Source organism: Lepisma saccharinum, chromosome 10 (genome assembly GCF_977018435.1).
Source record: "Lepisma saccharinum chromosome 10, izLepSacc3.1, whole genome shotgun sequence".
Taxonomy (NCBI): domain Eukaryota; kingdom Metazoa; phylum Arthropoda; class Insecta; order Zygentoma; family Lepismatidae; genus Lepisma; species Lepisma saccharinum.
This window is the reverse complement of record NC_139238.1, coordinates 84,701,011-84,719,006: the sequence shown is the minus strand read 5'-3', so window position 1 is coordinate 84,719,006 and position 17,996 is coordinate 84,701,011. Positions and strand designations below refer to the sequence as shown.

The 17,996-nt window shown below is 38.9% G+C and overlaps 1 protein-coding gene across 13 annotated transcripts in view; it reads right to left on the bottom strand.

Moving 5' to 3' along the window:
* The window catches only part of mtd (TLD domain-containing protein mustard), a 652,551-nt gene that overhangs the window by 18,760 nt on the left and 615,795 nt on the right, over positions 1-17,996 (bottom strand). For all 13 annotated transcript variants that reach the window (XM_083130051.1, XM_083130056.1, XM_083130052.1 and 10 more), the window contains one exon: positions 47-203. In XM_083130051.1, coding sequence (XP_082986177.1) covers positions 47-203 — 157 coding nt within the window. The remainder of the gene's footprint in view (positions 1-46; positions 204-17,996) is intronic.

Genomic DNA, 17,996 nt, shown 5'->3' with positions numbered 1-17,996 from the left:
ATGATACAATACACAAGTTATCAGATGCACAATGTCAATGCGTTACCTTCTGCTCTTGCAGGAAGATGCCTGCAGATCTTCTTCCTGTGTTCTTCTGTGAAGATCTCTGATGTGCCCACGAGGTCTGGAACAAAAACCTCCAGGTCTAAAGACGCCTGAGTTGCATACAGAGCTCGCCGAAGCTCCTCACTCATAGACAGCACCTGGAATTAAAGGAACCTGTCAAAATGGGCACATTCATCAAAAAGCAGCATCCAAAAATATGGGCATTTGAAAGAAAAAGGGTTCGGGTAAAGGATGCTATCAGCAAAACCTCAGTCTCACACTTCATGCAACATGCGTCAGAAAAACCAACTGTTACGAACATTTGTTTCAGTTAATATTCATGCTGGTTTAGATGATGGATAACATTTGAAATAACTACGATCCTTGCCGAGTTTATTTAGTTTCAAAACATTTTTCTTGTGGAAAAACGTACCTCTATCATCTTTTCTTTCTTTAAAAAAGAAAATTTAAAATATATTAGATTGAAGAGACAAAGTGCAATGTTGCAGAATTTATCAACCTGGTATGATGACAAGTTCATTTTTATTCATACAATTGCGAACAATATGGTATTTGAAAATTTTCCATTGAGGAGGATTTTAGTAACTACTCTTGCAGAATTGGGGTATAAAATAAATTATTCATACCCAGTCCTCCCGTTTTCCAAGTGCCAAAAACTAGCAACCACTCTGGTTGAGAAGTGTATGTCGAATTGTTTCAGCGAACCAGTTCGGAAAAGATTTTAATACCAATAGAATGAGGCACATTGATATTCTGCAGCAATTAGTGTAGGTTTACACTCTGCAGACTGTGGCACAGTAAAACCCTCATGCAATGCATTAAATACTTTTGAATTTAATACAAAGATATAACTACGAGTACATTTGGGAGCTGCAACATTTGTGCCCTCTTATAGAAACCTCGTCTGATCTATAAGGAGTTTTAAATATATATATATTTAGCAAGGTTTGTTGATATCATTAGGTATCCTCTGGTAACTCAATTTTGTCAACACTAAAGAAATTGAACACTTACATAAGTGAAAAGTTAATGAACAGTGCAATATAGATAGCTGACAATACTGTCTACCATCCTTCGAGGAATCAGTTTGAATGAGACCTAAATTAATTCTCACAATTTGCTGTTGCTCACAACATTTCTACACGTAGTAACAAGGAATGAAAAACAGGAACCCCTTTTCTTTATCCATATTTTTAGACTAAAGTTCACTGCGAAACCTGGCAGACGCAAGCTAAGAAAAGAGCAACAAAAACCTAGCCTTTGTTAGCTTCAAACAGATCATGTTCGTCAACATTTGACATACTACACACACAAAAATGTTCCACGCAACAAGAGGAAACGTCTGACACAATATCAAAATCATAATGGTGGTATTATACTGTCACGATTATGATGGAACTGCTGCTTCCTCCTACGGTTGTTTATTGTTAAAGACGGAAAAAGGATCATTAGTGTCAAATAAACCTGTCGTTCGTGCCCTTGCACAATTTTTTCCATCATGGGAACAGCTAGAGAAAGTTGGATGCACACAATCCTGGATGACAAAAAATCTCGCCCACTTGTCAGTGTGGCCATTCTCAATAATATAAAGTTTCCTGAAATTTATCTATGCCCTAACTCAGAAAAAACTATACCCCCCCTCATTTCAGAGCGGCGCCTAGTTTTGGTTTGATGGAAAATACGGATCCTCACCATGGGCGTCCGGAAGGGGGGGGGGGCCGTCGCCCCCCCCCTGGAAAATGAAAGTCAACCAAAAATTTTGTATCTCACATATAATTGCATTCCAGCCACAATAATATGTGCAATTATTGCATGAACACCATAAATTCAAAATTAACCAATGTTTTTTTTTAGGGAAAAAGTGCCCCCCCTGGAAAAAATACCATCTTTGCCCCTCCCTGGAAAAAATCCTGCGGACGTCCATGATCCTCACTGATATTTATGTTAACTACGCTGGCGCAGAAACAATAATTTTTTTTAGATACACAAGTAGCAGTTTCCTATAGATCTAAGGGCGCTGAATTATGAGAAGGGCATTAACTTTTTGTGGATTGATCAAGTAATTCGAGGAATTGGAGGGGGGCTGATTGGGCTACAGCCCCTTCCGAAAATTTCAAATAAAGGCAGTAAAGAACTTGAAAGGGGGGGGGGCAAAGTAATAACTGAAACCCCGCTTTAAAACGACTCCCGATTACATTTTTTTTGTCTATTACAACCTTTAAGGTGAAGGATAAACATGGCAATTATGAAATTGCCCCCCCCCCCCGAAAAAATCCTGCGTACGCCAGTGATTCGAGGAAATATAACAACTCCCTTCCCATTACCAACAAATGTATTGTATGCTCTTATAACCTGCCTACTTGAGGTAACATTGATTGGTCTGGAATTGCTTAAAAGTGGATAAAATATCATATAGTGGACGCGCTAGCTACGTTAACGAGCGGCTGGCTTTGAAGTCGACAGAGCGCGCCCACCAGCTCCAACAAATTCACTGCACGGTTGAGACTCCACGTAGACTAGACGAGCAAAATGACAGCTGCGCCCATTGGCTGAAGGACTCCACGTGGAGTAGACGAGCAGAATGACAGTTGCGCCCATTGGCTGAAGGTTGAGTGTGATTGGACGAAAACAACTCGCCTTTATCCCCATCCACGTTCGTGGCGGCATCTCGCTTCAGATCTTACACGTTAACCAAGTAGTGTTGCCCACGAGACGAGACTTTGGCCTGTCTCGTCTCGTGGAGATGCTGTCTCGTCTCGAAAATATTCGTTTGTCTTATGGCACATGGTCAATCTCGTCTCGTCTCGAATTTTTAAAAGCCTGTCCCGTCTCGTCCCGTGGGCAACACTATAACCAAGTGAGCACGTTAACTATACTAGACATATTTTCCATGCATCTTACGTTGCAACATAATGTAAATTTAATACTTTGCGCGATTTTTAGTGTTTGTCGCGAATACCACCACATTTTACTCATTGTGCGTAACATCGCGAAAATCTTTTGTTTTCATATGCGAGTTTTTACAATGTTCGGTGAACATTTTGGTTTTAGCAGTGAATGTTACATTACGAGTACTACTTTTACCTAACAATTTTCAAACACACTGCCCTTTTCTTTCAGATCAAAGGTTAGACCCATTTATATAAAAAAGAGGATATAGTGAGGACGGCTCCATATGCAAAGGACCACCACTGGGCAAAAAATGTAACTGTCAAGAACTGAACGAAATTCAAACCTCCCTTTCGATATGACGTCAGAGGCTTTCTATAATTTACGCAACTCTTGCGAAAGTAAGCTGTAACGAATGAATTGATTGAACAAAAGAGGGATGATGTGTAATGTGTTGAATTTATCTGCTCAGAAGCAGAGCCATATTATCTGCCTTAGAGGTGTGTAAAGTATTAAACTCTTCCGAGCGTGTGACCTTGTTCTTTTATTGCCTGGCTTCAGGTGTTTTACGCCTGTGACATTTTATTGTATTGTCTTCTCCGGCACTGAAACATTCTTTCCTCTCAAATATTACGTCACACTTGTAAGTGCGATGCAAAACGAACAAGGTCGAGCATTATCCCCCCCCCTCCCCTCTATCATCAGGTTGGAAAACACGATTTACGTTATGCACGAGTGTAACATTTCCGCTATTTGACACCAAAGAGTGGTAGCGACTTCATAATTACAAAATCCCCCTCCCCCCCCTTTCCGAGAAAAATCGAAGACTTGTTGACTGCACGTGGAGAAGCTTTCAAGTTACATCAACAGGGTGGCTACAAACAAGCAGAAATAAAATTCCCTGACTTTTCCAGGTTTTCCAGGACAAAATTTACATTTTTCCCTGACAATTACAAACTAAACTAAATCGATGTTTTTGCAAATAGAAATAATAAACTCATACAGATCCACGTATGGTTTTGTTAAGTACCAATATTTTCTTCTATGAAATTGACTTAATTTCTCTATTCTCTATGATTTGAATTCAAACTGCAAAATAGTGAATTTGGAAAATTATTACAATGTACAAGCTAGGAAAGGATTACGGAATTTTGTCATCCGCAGTAAGTTTAAAATAAAATACTTGATTATTTTTAAAGTTACGACTAAGTGAGATAAGAGTGAAGATTGAATGATTAAGAAATGCAATTTGTAATTTATCAGTCTCCTTATGCATTCTCGGTATTATATGTTGATATTTCCACTGAGGTTTGGAATCATTTGCTTGCAAGAACCATGAGTGCGGATTCATTTTTCAATGCATAAAGCTACTTCTCTCTTCTCTGTGAAGCACACAACTTAACTCTTGCATATAAGTGAAACAATTGAATCGAACAAAATAAAGTGTCATATTTCCTTACATTATCAATGGGATTTCTGCTTCAGTACAGTATATCCAAGTGAAGTACTGTGAAACAGACAACATGCAGTTATACCATTATTGCTGATGAAAAGGGTATGTAGGTATTAGAAATTTAATGCAAGGAATTTATAGAATTGCATTGTATAGGTACCTGATTTAGCTAACCACACATTAAAACAGGAACACTGTAATAATAAAAGGTTCTGAAAGTTCATATACGAGGTGAATCCTGAAAAAAGCTCCAATGGTGCCTATACACAGCACTAGTGGTTGGAGAGCGACACACACACATGCAGGCAGGAAGAAGTGGCATGTAACTGTAATCTGGTACAGTTGCAATGCAGCCGTTTTAGGACAGTTCTATTTTAAAGATTGCAGCTCCCATACAGTCTCGCACCCACTGCGATGTAGCCTACATTGCAAGCTCAGAATTTGGCACAGAGCCACCAGCAATCGTTTGAGGTGTGCAGACCGGACGTCGTGAGTGATAGTATGGTCAAACGATGGTGCAGACAATTCACGGAAGGCCAATCGAATGTGCACAACCCCATACAGCGGAGTACACACGGGCCTTTTGCATCACTTCAGGTGAGAGATCTTGAACCACTTCCTGTACAGCCCTGGCCTTGAATGTGCCGACTTTCATCTCTTTGTTTAACTGAAGAGGTTTCTGGCAGGGCAAGGATTCGACAGCTACACTGCGGTAGAGATAGTTCCAGTCTTTGCTGTCAGACACATATACCATGGGCATACAAAATTTAGTGCCATGCTACGACAAATGCCAGAACAACGGTGGTGATTATGCCAAAAATTAGGTTAGGACTCACTGTTACTAATGCAACAAATTACAACTGATATTCTTGTTTCATTTATGCCTAATCCGTAGGGAGCTTGATATTTTGTTATTTTTTTTAAATTGGTTTATTTTGTTTATTTTTTACTATACGGTGTTATTTTTCCCAAAATTCACATTTTCATTTTAGCGCAATTTCTGGCAAATATCTGAAATTATACCTTCATGGTGTTTTTAAACTACTGTTTCAAATTGTAAGTCACATGGCTTATGCCTCTTCGTGAGAGTTTGATATCTTGAAAGATATTTTGGGAAAGTTATTTTCCATACCCCTTTTTTAATTTTAAGGTAAGGATTTTAGATAATGGAATTCTCCCCATATATACTGAAGGGTGCAGAATGACCATTAGTGGCGACGCACCCAAAAAATTAAAATCAATCAATCTCACGTGACAGATACCGATATATTATGGCACCAAAAATTGGTATTATCTTTTTTTGACTTGTTAGTCTTACGTTTCCCAAAATTCGCGTTTTTGTTTTAGAACATTTATCTACCAAATATACCGAAACGTAATAATCCAATGTGCTTTTAAACTGTTATTTTAAATTGTAGGTCACATGGTCTACGTATTTTAATGACAGTTTGATATGTTGGAACAGATTTTTGAGGAAGTAAAAGTAAAGTGCTCCCCTGCACTTTTCCATGAAGGTGTATAGGGGTGTGTAGTTAGGGCCCCGCACTTTCTTGATCACGGCAGAAGGTAGTGGTGATGTGATCAGCACCACGCTCCTGGCTACCTTTATCCCTCAAAGTTTCCTCAAGGTACCAGCCTCATATGATGCTGGGTGGGCGCCGGAGCAGTTTGAATAGGTGTTAAACATCCCGGTTCTCCCCCGCAGGAGATCGACCCCGGGTCTCTCGCATAGTAGTCAGATGCCCTAATGACAGCTCCATTATTACTCGCTCGACAAATGCCGATGGTGCGCACTTAGCTTGGTAATTCAAAACATATCTCGTGCGACAAATACGAATCTGTGGCTCCCGTGTGACGGTAGATACGCACCCGATCTCGTGTTAAAACCCTGCCATTTTGCTCTGTGATGCAAATGGTTTTGATAGAAGTTGAAAAAATCGTGGGAAATACATGATTTAATGTGGCTGTCGGAATTATTCCATGTACGTATAACTCTATAGTTTACTCTTGAGTAAAATGTTGGAAAACTTGCATGTTCTATGTACACAAACATGGCCTAGAAAAGACAAGAATGTTGGATTTCATGGAATTTTTCGTTGTTTTAGGATATTTCTTTAAAAAAAAATCGCTAAAAACACCAACAATTCGCATTTTATGCCAAATTCGCATTATTTCGATATTTCGAACCGGCGAAGAATGTGTCCAGACATCACTGCACATTCCTAAACATAACTTCGCAGCAATTACCATTTTTCACGGTTTTGGCGTTTGCGAAAAATTCAATGTCCCTACTAATTGGAAATTACTTTCTGGACACCCCTCGCATAAATCAGTAGATGGAAAGTGAAAATTTAGCAGGGCTGGGCTTTGCTTTTATGATTGAATGATTTGAGTAAATATGATATTAAAATATTTACGTATTTATTATTAGTATTTTATTTCATAATATTGGACATTAACCTTACTCAGTGAGAGATTAATGACCATCTCTCACGAGTTTAAATAGACAGGACAGAGAGTTGTGTTAATTTCATTGCAATACTAGTGTTGCAGTAAATTTGAGTTTGCGAGCATGCACTTGCCAATTTTTATAACGTTCACCAATGCAGATTTATGTTTCACTTTTTCGTGATGTTATTCAATATATATCCCGTTTGGTTGGATTCTTCTTGATATCTAAGAATAGTGCAATGTCATTGTAAACGTATGCTAACTTGTGCAGAACCAGTAATACGTCAGGATGATGAAAGAAAACCTTCGTAAGCACTGCTACATTAAATAAGGTGAAGTGAGCCAGAAGAGTAACAAAATTCGAGCAGCATATTTGCAGTCTAAAGCTCTTCTTGTTTATGCATGCAATTTTTGTTGGATGTTGCATTCCATGCAATTTCTGTCGCATGTTGTAGTGAGGTACTTTGTGAGGTGGCGATATTCGACAAAAATCGTATGTATTAATGGAACCTATTTGTTTCCATGTTCCTTCAGTTTGCCCAACAAAATGCCTTACTACGACGTCCGACAACCATCGGACGGCGCCACCCGCTCCCATCCCCTCCATCAGTTGACAAGTCCCCTTACTACTCCCATACGGACAAGAAAAAATGATAATTCAATGCATTTTCCACGTAATATTTAGAGGCTTAACCTTTACTCACCCTATGGTACCATATGGTATCATCAGAGTAAGGTCCTACTCGCCCGATGATACCATATGGTATCATGGTGCTGATTACGAAATGAATATGCTTTTTGGACCTTCATACTCTTATAATTGGGTGGAGCAGGTCTGGAGCAGGCCTGGAAAATTCATACTGATGACCAACCTCCCCCCCCCCCTCCTACCTCTCCGCAACATATCCATGCCACATTTCCGAACAGAATTTCATATTTTGGCTCATTATTCAACTTGTATGGCACCCAGGAACATGAAACATGTTTCAGTCTCTTTGGAAACGTACATTCTTTGAAGAGAATAATACGGTTTGCGCCTTCTCCCCAAAATAGCGGGAGAAGAGGGGGTAAACTCCAGATTTTTGTTTTTTCCTTGAAATTCGGTGGTCGCGCCCCCAAACCCCCCTTCCTCAGTTCGGCATTCTGAATTGTACACGGTTGCATGCTCTGATGTTCTAGCTGCAAAACGAAACTTATCCGAAGTAGATTGCTCCCATAGTGCCAGAGTTATAACAATTTTTCTCCAAAAATGCAAATTACTATTTTTCGTAAAAAAAAAATCACATTTTGGCTTATTATTCAACTTGTATGGCACCCAAAAACATGAAAAGTTCTCTTGAGAAATGTTCATTCTTTGAAAAGAATACTAAAGTTGACGCCCTCTCCCCAAAATAGCGGGGGAAGAAGGGGCAAACTCCAGATTTTTATGTTTTTTCCATTGAAATTCAGGGGTTGTGCCCCCGAATCCCCCTTCCTCGGTTAGGCGTTCTGAATTGTACACGGTTGCATGCTATGATGTTGTAGCTGCAAAAAAAACTTATCCGAAGTAGATTTCTCCAATAGTTCCTGAGTTATAACAATTTTCCTCAAAAACTGCAAATTATCTATTTTTCGTAAAAAACAACATATTTTGGCTTATTATTCAACTTGTATGGCACCCAAGAACATGAAACATTTTTCATTCTCTTGAGAAATATCCATTATTTGAAGAGAATACTAAAGTTCGCGGCTGCCCTCCAAAATAGTGGGAGAAGAGAGGGCAAACTCAAGATTATTATGTTTCTTTCCGATGAAATTCGGGGGTCGCGCCCCCAAACCCCCTTCCTCGGTTCGGCAATCTGATTTGTACACGGTTGCATGCTATGATGTTTTAGCTGAAAAACAAAAGTTATAAGAAGTAGATTGCTCCCATAGTGCCCGAATTATAACAATTTTTATCCAAAGTGTGTTCGAATTTAAAATACCCGCCGAGATGCCAGGGCGAGAGAAATTTCTCTCTCTCTCCTCCTGCCATCACTGGTTTCTGGCGCCGTGGTTGTGTTGCGCATAAAAGGGGCCTAAAAGTTGAGGCCGAAACTTACGAATGAGATTTCCTGTTCCCCTGCAGAGTTCCATAACGATATCTTTAAATAAATAAATAATAATAATAATAAAAAAAGTCAATGAAGACGAAATTCCCTGACATTTCCCTGACTGTTTTTGACACCTCAAATTCCCTGACTTTTCCCGGTTTTCCAGGTCTGTCGCCACCCTGATCAACAATCCTATCCACAAAATTTAACTTTCACATTTGTGCATATCTTCCCAGGAAGCCTTGAGTAAGTTTCTGAAAATAACGAGTTAGTTTGCGTTGTATTGACTGGTGTGAAACGTTGCTGCTGATTGGCTCGTTCCCAGGCGCCATATGTCGCGTGGGTGCGAAATCCGCCTTAAAACATCTGGGCATTGATTAAAAGAAATTGTTCAACACAAATCCTTTAGCACAGACTTCTACCCCCCTTTTTGCGTGATTTACGAGGTTAATGACATATTTCACACCACTACTACAACCACAGCTACTTTATTATTATTGGCAAGTTTATCCTGGTAAGGGGCCAACCACCCTCCCCCTCCGACAAAATTCGTGGGTGCGCCTCTGAGTAAATTATCATCAATACTGATTTATGGACGTGAGTTTATAGTTCCAACATTGTAACAAAAAAGAAAATAATTTTATTCAACAAATAGATTCGGATATAACACTAATTGATATCAAATTGATAAACATGACGTCTCCTGTCTCAGATTCTTGTTGGGAAACCTGATGGTAAGAGACCAGTAGGAAGGCCAAGACGAAGATGGAGGGACAACGTCGAGATGGACCTAAGGGAAATCGGTAGGGATGGAAAAGAGTATATAGATCTTGCTCAAGATAGGGACAGATGGAAGGCCTGTGTTGCTGCAGCCATGAACCTTCGGGTTTAAGAAGGCTAGAGAGTTAGTTAGTTAGTTAGTCTCCTGTCTCAGGCCATGTGTATCAGAATGATACACACCTTGCAGGCAGCGTGTGTAGTTCTTACACACAGCTCCTTTGAAAGCAAATCTGAATATGAAACTCTACACGGCCTAGAGGGAGAAGAAATTTCTAAAAGTGTATTAAAGAGGTCGTGCGCATAATTACACTCCTACACACCATCAAAACCTCTCACAAGAAAATGTAAAATGCGGCCTGGCAGTTAAAAGTGTTAATTAACGGAAAGTTAATGAAATATTTATATGAATTAAAGTGATAATGATCCAAATGCATATTTCTTATCGGGGAAATTAAGATACATGTCCGTCCAAACTATCATTTAAGTGGATTCAAATGTGACAAATTGAACGATTGATAAGAGTTGATGGATCTTAAGGAAGCAAACCAATAGGCGATTACTGCCTGAGGTTGTCAAGAAATCTGGAAAAAACAACAGCAATATATTCAATCCGAATGATACGACACCTCATTATGTCAGTAATCCCCCCAGATTATCCATGTGTTTCACCAAAATGACTTCGACGACTGCAGGTTAACACCTACAGTTCAGATTGTAAGACATTGTGGTGTTCATGTTGCCAGTGGCGTGCCCAGGGGGGGTTGGTGGGGGTTAAACCCCCCCCATTGGTTTCGTCATTTAAAAAAATTCAAAACAGAAATACATTTTATTTCATAAATCGCCAATATTGTAAAATGTTTACATTTGGCAATGAGAAATGTATTTGCTTCTTCAATTACTTTTGATAATATTGGAGTTGAATTACAGCAATGCACAAGCATTCATTCATTCCTTAGTCACTGAAAAGGAAGGAGAATTTCCTTCTCAGTATGGTCAAGAAAGGGGCCGTAACTCTTGGAATGCGAACTGAAGGAATCCCTCCTCCCCTTTCTTTCACCCACGATGAACCTCTTAGGAGAATGACCCTCCCTTTCCTGTTACGACAGTGCTGCTAACTTCCCTTTTCTTTCTTTCCCCTTCTTATACCATTTATGCCAGCAGAGCAAAGTTCTGTGAGATTTGAATCACTACAATTAGTAGGCAAAGTAAGTCGAAATCTTATTTCGCACCTGGATGCATATTTATTTCAAAATATCAATAATTATAATAATAATAATAATAATTGTTGCAGGCAGTAGCGAAGCATGGTTTTACGAAGGAGGCAAGCGATGTTTTGTACAATAGCATGCCGGGAGGAAGGGAGGGGTGAAGGATGCGTTATATAGCCCAACTGGCCCAGTCAGTTCATAAACAAAATAAAAGCAATTAATATGACAAAATATTATACGTTTTACTCTTGTGCTCTTTACAAATTAGATATTTTTTTCTCAACCAATTTCCAGCCTTCAGTTTATTGAATTTTCTTGTAACATGTGTGAAAGATCTCACTTGAATTTGTGCGTAAATAATTTAGCAGTTGCCAACACTACTGACACTGACACTACTGGTTGCTGTCAACACTGGTGACGTAATTTGAGCTGGACCAAGCTGGATGCATGGTTCAGACATTCGGTATCTTTGTCCCAAGTCCTGGTGTTCACTGGGGTTGTAGCGAGTTGCAGTCTGCAAGGTAGCAAGTCGAAGTGGTCGTGTTGTGTGTTACGTTTCTGCGTGTGTAATAGATTTTTGACGTGGAACTAAAGATGGATAGAGAAAAGAGGAGAAATACGTTTTAGATTATTTCCAAAAGAAACAAAAAATGGAAGTTGAAGCTTCACCTTCCACAAATAGAACGTCAGAAATGGTCGATTTAAGTTCAGAGGAATTCCATCCGAATTGCGAGAGTGAAACGTGCGAACTTTCACTCTCTTGATATTCAACAAGAAGGCATAACAGAAGATATTGCAAACCTTGTTGCAAAATTATGTCAAGGAACTGTCGAGGTAAGTGACGTTCATTATTTGATAGCAGATATATCCATAGGCGGATTTAGAATTGTTTTTCTGGGAGGCCACAGCATGGGCTGTAAGCATACAATCGTGTGTGTGCAGGGGAGGGGGGGTGCCCGCGTGTGTATGTCTGGAAGACGTGTGTAGGATGTCACCCTATATCACCAATAAACTTTCGCAGGGCAAGAGAACATGAAGATGAACAAGTTCCCTCAATGATTTCAGGGGCCTCACCGATGGTGGTGTAATCAAAGAGGTCCTGGGTTTGATCCCCTGTGAAGGTGCATTGCACAGTGGTACGTATCCCGATTTAAACTTTAAGTCCAGTCCCGATTAACATATCTGAATATAAAATGGACTTTACAATCATTTACTTTTTGTTTTGTTCACGAACCCTCGAAAAACGATATTACCTATCTTATAGATCCACCAAGGCACTTGAAACCCTGGCGTCGGAGCAGTGGCACGTATTTTCCGAGGTCCCAGAAAGCTTGGTGCTACTATACAGTGTATATGTATGCAACCACATTATAAAATCACGGTTACCATGGACAGTTTTATTATTTTGTAGGAAAGGGATAAAATTTGTATTACGACACGGGATAGACTAGATAGGCATCCTATTAACTGTAAATATTCCTTACAAATCTTCTGAATATTTCTCTTGTACAAACGCAACAAATACAATAAGTAATATACGTGTGCAGTAATAAATGCATTTTCTGAAAGCATCTTTTCTGGCATCAGTGGTCGAAGTAGGGGATGCTGCCTCCAGTTAAGAAAGTTTCACAAATCATACCCCCAATTAGAATAATTTTCATATTGAGCATCCTCCACCTACTGTATTGTCTCCATGTTGATCCATACAAGGATGTACCCCCTCGTATCTCCAAAATCGATCAAATATCCCCTCCCTTTTCGGCTACGAATTTCTATTTCGAGCACTGTGTGGCAAGATTTTGTCGGGCTCAGTGACAGATCCTGTGGTGCAGTACTGGGCTTGGGAGGGGAAGGGGGGACTGGCCCCTTCAACAGTTGGTTTCGCAGTTCCATAACGTTAACATTATACAAAATTCCTCTCCATAGACCTAATATGAAAATGAATATGACACATTAATGACACTGTAGTAGAAAATGTTAATTACTGAAGGGGTTCGTATTTGTTTGTCGACTGTCAAACAAATGTTTTCACCAATAATATAATAATACAATGCCAAAAATGTACACAATATTTAGCAAAATCATCTCCACAACAAGTACAATGTTGATTGAATTGATGTTTTAAATCCACAGTAAGGCCAATCTGGACTGGGCCTAAAGTTTAAAGTGAGATCCGAACCACTATTAGCCTCCACCGGGTATTGAACCCGGAACACCTTGATTACAAGGCGACGACGCTCACACTGAAATGAAACTGTGGTATCGTCATCTTGCAGCAATGCAAAGACGTCCAGTAAACGCTCTTGAAGCAATTGATATGTGCAGTGAAGTAATATTTCCCTGGGTAAACACACGTTTGCGCATATTATGTACAATCCCGGTAACAACAACATCAAATGATAAATCATTCTCAACTTTGAGGCGGTTGAAGACCTATCTTCGACATACCATTTGCGAAGAAAGATTAAATGGGTTAGCTGCTCTGAACATTCACCGGGATATAAAAGTTACTTGTGACGACATATTGTCAGAACTCGCACAGAAATCTCGGTGCCTAAATTTCAGAATTTAAATTGTTGAACTGTGGTACCTTATTTATTACTGTCTTTAAGACATCAAGTAGTCTTAATCTCTTTAATGTTGTTACAATGTTGAGTGTACATATTTTTTGTTTAAAAATTATATTTGAGCAATTAAATATAAAATATTAATAATTTGGAAATATTCAAGCAGGTGCTTTTATATGATGCAATAAAAACATGAAGCATCCATAGCAAATACATTGATTGCATTCATTGGGGTAAAATCCAAGTATATTAATTATCTAATTTATTACAAGAAATTTGACCTGTGAACTGGAAAATGTATTGGATTCATAACCCCCCCCTTACGAAAATACGAAGCAGCATGTACCACCCTAACACAACTGATGTCTTTTCCATTTCATTCCCACGTTCTTTTGTCCAGCACTTCCAACTTCCTCTCGTCACCTGTCACAATTTCCGCCGTCTGACAACCTCTACACATACCACCACACGATGCACTCGGCACGAAAACGAAACAATGTCACGGCCGGAAGTTGGAATTATGTAAATTCCTCCCGCTCTCGTTACGGTACAATGAGCTTTCCACCTTTGTACTGTGTTAGAAATGCGACGCTCGCTGAAAGAGCTTCTAAACTACACATCTCGTTTAATGAAACACTTATATAATGAGCTCTGAGAAATATATTGTTTTTAGCTGCTACAATCCTGCTTCTTACGTCCACGCCAGAGCAGTTTTTTCGACCTTTCCTCTCCTTTCACAAAATCAATATGATAAAAACTCTGAAAAATTACATATGCTTAGAACGTGTTTCTCACCCCCCCCCCCCCCGGCCATGGAGTAGTTGGTTAAAGCACGGAATTTGTAGTAAAAATCAGAGGTCTGTCGTAGGTTCGATTCCCACCACCGGCAAAAGAAGTTTCATCTGAAGACGAGAGAAGATAAGTTCTCATCTGAAGACGAGAGAAGATAAGTTCTTTCGAAACGTGATGGTTTATATAGTTTAAAACACTAGACAATTGATAATGTCCAATTAACACTGCATAGGCGTGCGCACGGAAGGGGGGGCAGATGCCCCCTACTACTCTTAAGAAATTTAGTGTAGATAAATTTTAGCACAGTTATTGAACAATATATTAAAAAATATAGGGCAAGTATTTTCTAGCCGACAAAAGTTGCACGCAACTACGGAGGGGGTTAATTTTATCCTATGGAATTGAACTATCCAAATTCGTTCTCTAGCAAATTTCTTGTTATTAACACTCCTACACACTTTATTCGTCAGTTATGTTACTTCTGAACATAAGTGCACCCTGCCAGTTATATGTTTATTCAAAATGTATTGATGGACGAAAAGGGTATCAAAAGTACACAGTGTATAGTGGTTCAAAATTATTGCAAGACTTCAAATTAGAATCAACGAATGGGCAGTACAATAAATTCAGCCAAGATGTCGCCCGCTGAGTGAATACCACAAATTCAATTTGGAACGACATTTTAAGAACAATGGCATAACCACAAGTAGCAAAATGGGATAAAATCAGAGCACTTGTAGCTTGTATCAAGTTTTGAAAGCAAAGACAAAGGTGGTGGAAAGGCAATCTTCAGCTGGGCTTCTAGGAAACTAACAAGAAGTTAGCTGCTAGCTCATTTAGGCCACAAAATCCGTATTTCAAATTATCCTATATCAGTTTCGGATGCAACGGATAATTCGGATAGTTCAGATTTGATGAAGGATTTGTAAAAAATCCTTACAGTCAAATACGAACATGGCGAATAAAACGACCCAACGAAAGAACTGCTCGGATAATGCATACAATGGATATTCGGATAACTAGGACAATCCGAATATCAGGATTGCATTTTATCCGTATTTGGCCACCCCTAGTTCATCTAGCTAGCGATTCGCCAATAAACTTCAGGGTTTAGATATGCAAGACAGTTAACTGTTACAACACCATATGTATCGAAAAAGAGTACCATGCTAATAGTTGCGTGACAGATAATCGACTAAAATAACCTAATCCAATCAATCCCACGAATCCTTCAACTCCTCTCTTCTCAGTTGATATACATACAGTTTAAAGTGCGATTCGAACCACTGCCTCCACCTATAATCAAGCTCGTGGACCCCCCCCCCCCCCCGATTACAAGCAGGGTTGGCACGTTTAAAACATAATAACAAGATTGTTTTTTTCTTATTGATTTAGTTTATTTTACTTCGCGTTTTGTGCCTCTTGGCTAATTTGCGAAGATGTGGATGAGTGATGAAATTAATGAATTGACATTCACAAAACAAGCCTGAGCGGGATTCGAACCCGGAACCCTTGGCATCGCAGCGCGATGTGCTAACCACTCGGCCACAGGGTCCGGCAACAAGATTGTTTTCTTACAAATTTTTAAAACGTTTCAAATAGTGTCAAACATGACATTTTTAAAGACTTATTTAAAAATAAATTTTGATAATTAATAGTCTGTTGTTATTTGCGTGCTTTGTAACTGGATTTTCATTCAATCCGTGTTATTTTGTTTACTGTTCAGTGGTTAAAAATGTATAATCAGTTAAACATATCGTGATGAGACCGTGGGCCACGTTTTTTTTTACATGCGTTTGAAACATTTTTGTTCCGTGCTTAAAATACTGCACATAATATCTGTTTTGTTTCATTCACGATAAAATGTATTTCGGAAAACAGAGCAGCAGCTACCACGTGGATATAGTGCTTGGGGCCTGGCAACTGAATTAGTTGAACCTTCTCGAACAGTTTACATGCGAGATTTAAGAGTAGCGTAAATATGTATTTTAAGAAGTTAGTCAACTGTTCACTTTACCATAAAGTTTATGACTAGAAACACAGTCCTTACTTTGATGATTAACAGATTCCGTATTAATCATTATTCTTAAAAATGTCTTTTGGCATTATCTTTTAAACGATTTATTTGTAATTGTAATTTATTCTAGTTCTGTGGACTACTTTGTTGACATTTCTATCTACGTAGTATAGAACACGTCATCTTATTACATGTAACATACTTCAGTATAATTACAATACGACTATATCCACTTAATTACACATATGGGATGCATGTTTGTTGTTCTTGATTGAAAGACTGTTTAAAACATTTAAAACAAACAAAAAAATGACAACCCTGATTACAAGGCGACAATGTCGAACACGATGTCGTGCGTTTTCATATTTCTGACAGTGGAAGAAAATCTAAGCATTATGGTGTTATTTTTGTCCCGCTTCACTACATGTCGCCTGAAAGTGACCAAATAACTGGTCTTGCTAAGTTAACGAGGCCAGTTATTTTCGTGGGGAAATGCTAGGGCTTTCACTTCGTAGGCTTGCCACAATCGGAAGATAGAACGAAGCGAAAGAACGACCCGAACCAAAACGTCAAAATAGAGCTCTACAGTTTCTTGCAAAGCGCAGATGTTAAGGTCAAACGAGTCGTTCCCACAGTTTATTAATCGGGTAATTTCCCTTTCAAGAACAAGGACGCGGAATGGAAAACAGTTCGCAAAAACATGCGACGTGGGAAAAGTTCGCACCGTAAACACATCAACGCATGTTCGCTGGCTGCAATCATCGCAGTTCGAAAAACTAGAGGGGAAAAAATGCAAGCACAGTTCCGGTTGCTGGAGTGTGTGTTGGCAGCATGGCCGTCGCTATAAATTTTTGTACGAGGGAGAGGGGAGGGAGGGGGGTTAGACCTTTGATAAAACTTGGTATGTTTTACTTCGCTTTTCTGCCACTTTCGACCATTGAACTTTAATAGTAGAAAAATAACTATCATCATTATTATTACATAAAACCACTATTATAAACAAACAAATGAACGAATTTTATTCCAAATTTATTACCTTTCAACTGTTTTTCATTATTTTTCTCAGGGACTATTTTCAGGATTTAGAATTTGGTGACACATATATAAACAATGAGTACATAAAAAAATTACAAACGTTGATCCCCCTGCATATGCCAACCACCCCGAAAAACTGCCAGTAACGTTAGGCCCAGCGTTACGTGTATGACATTTCACACACAAAATGTAAGGCACAATAAACTGATTTTATCGAGTTATGAAGTACTTTGTGGTGTTTGCTAACAAACGAAAAACAACTTTAGTGTGACGACATAGCTTGAATGCATGAAAAGCATTAACGAAAATACGTTGCGTGTGTGACGCTTTAAAAATGTAGCAAAACTTGACTTGATTTGTGTGTAAAGCATATTCATTCTTCTTTGGTGAAATATGCAAATAATATGCATTCACAAACATTTAAGCCTTAATGCAACTGAAAACAATAATTTCCAGATTCATTACTATTGTTATTTACATGGAGTAGAACCAGTTTTAGTAGAATGCCCCTATAGCATATTTCGAAATCTACGAAAAATTCACAAAGGCTTTTGACCACACAAAAATTAATAGGCTTAAAAACTGAAAGGAAAGTACGATGCAAAAATGACAGGAAAGGACATTGCCCAATGGAACGAAACAGGAAAATTTCTGAACGATTTGAAA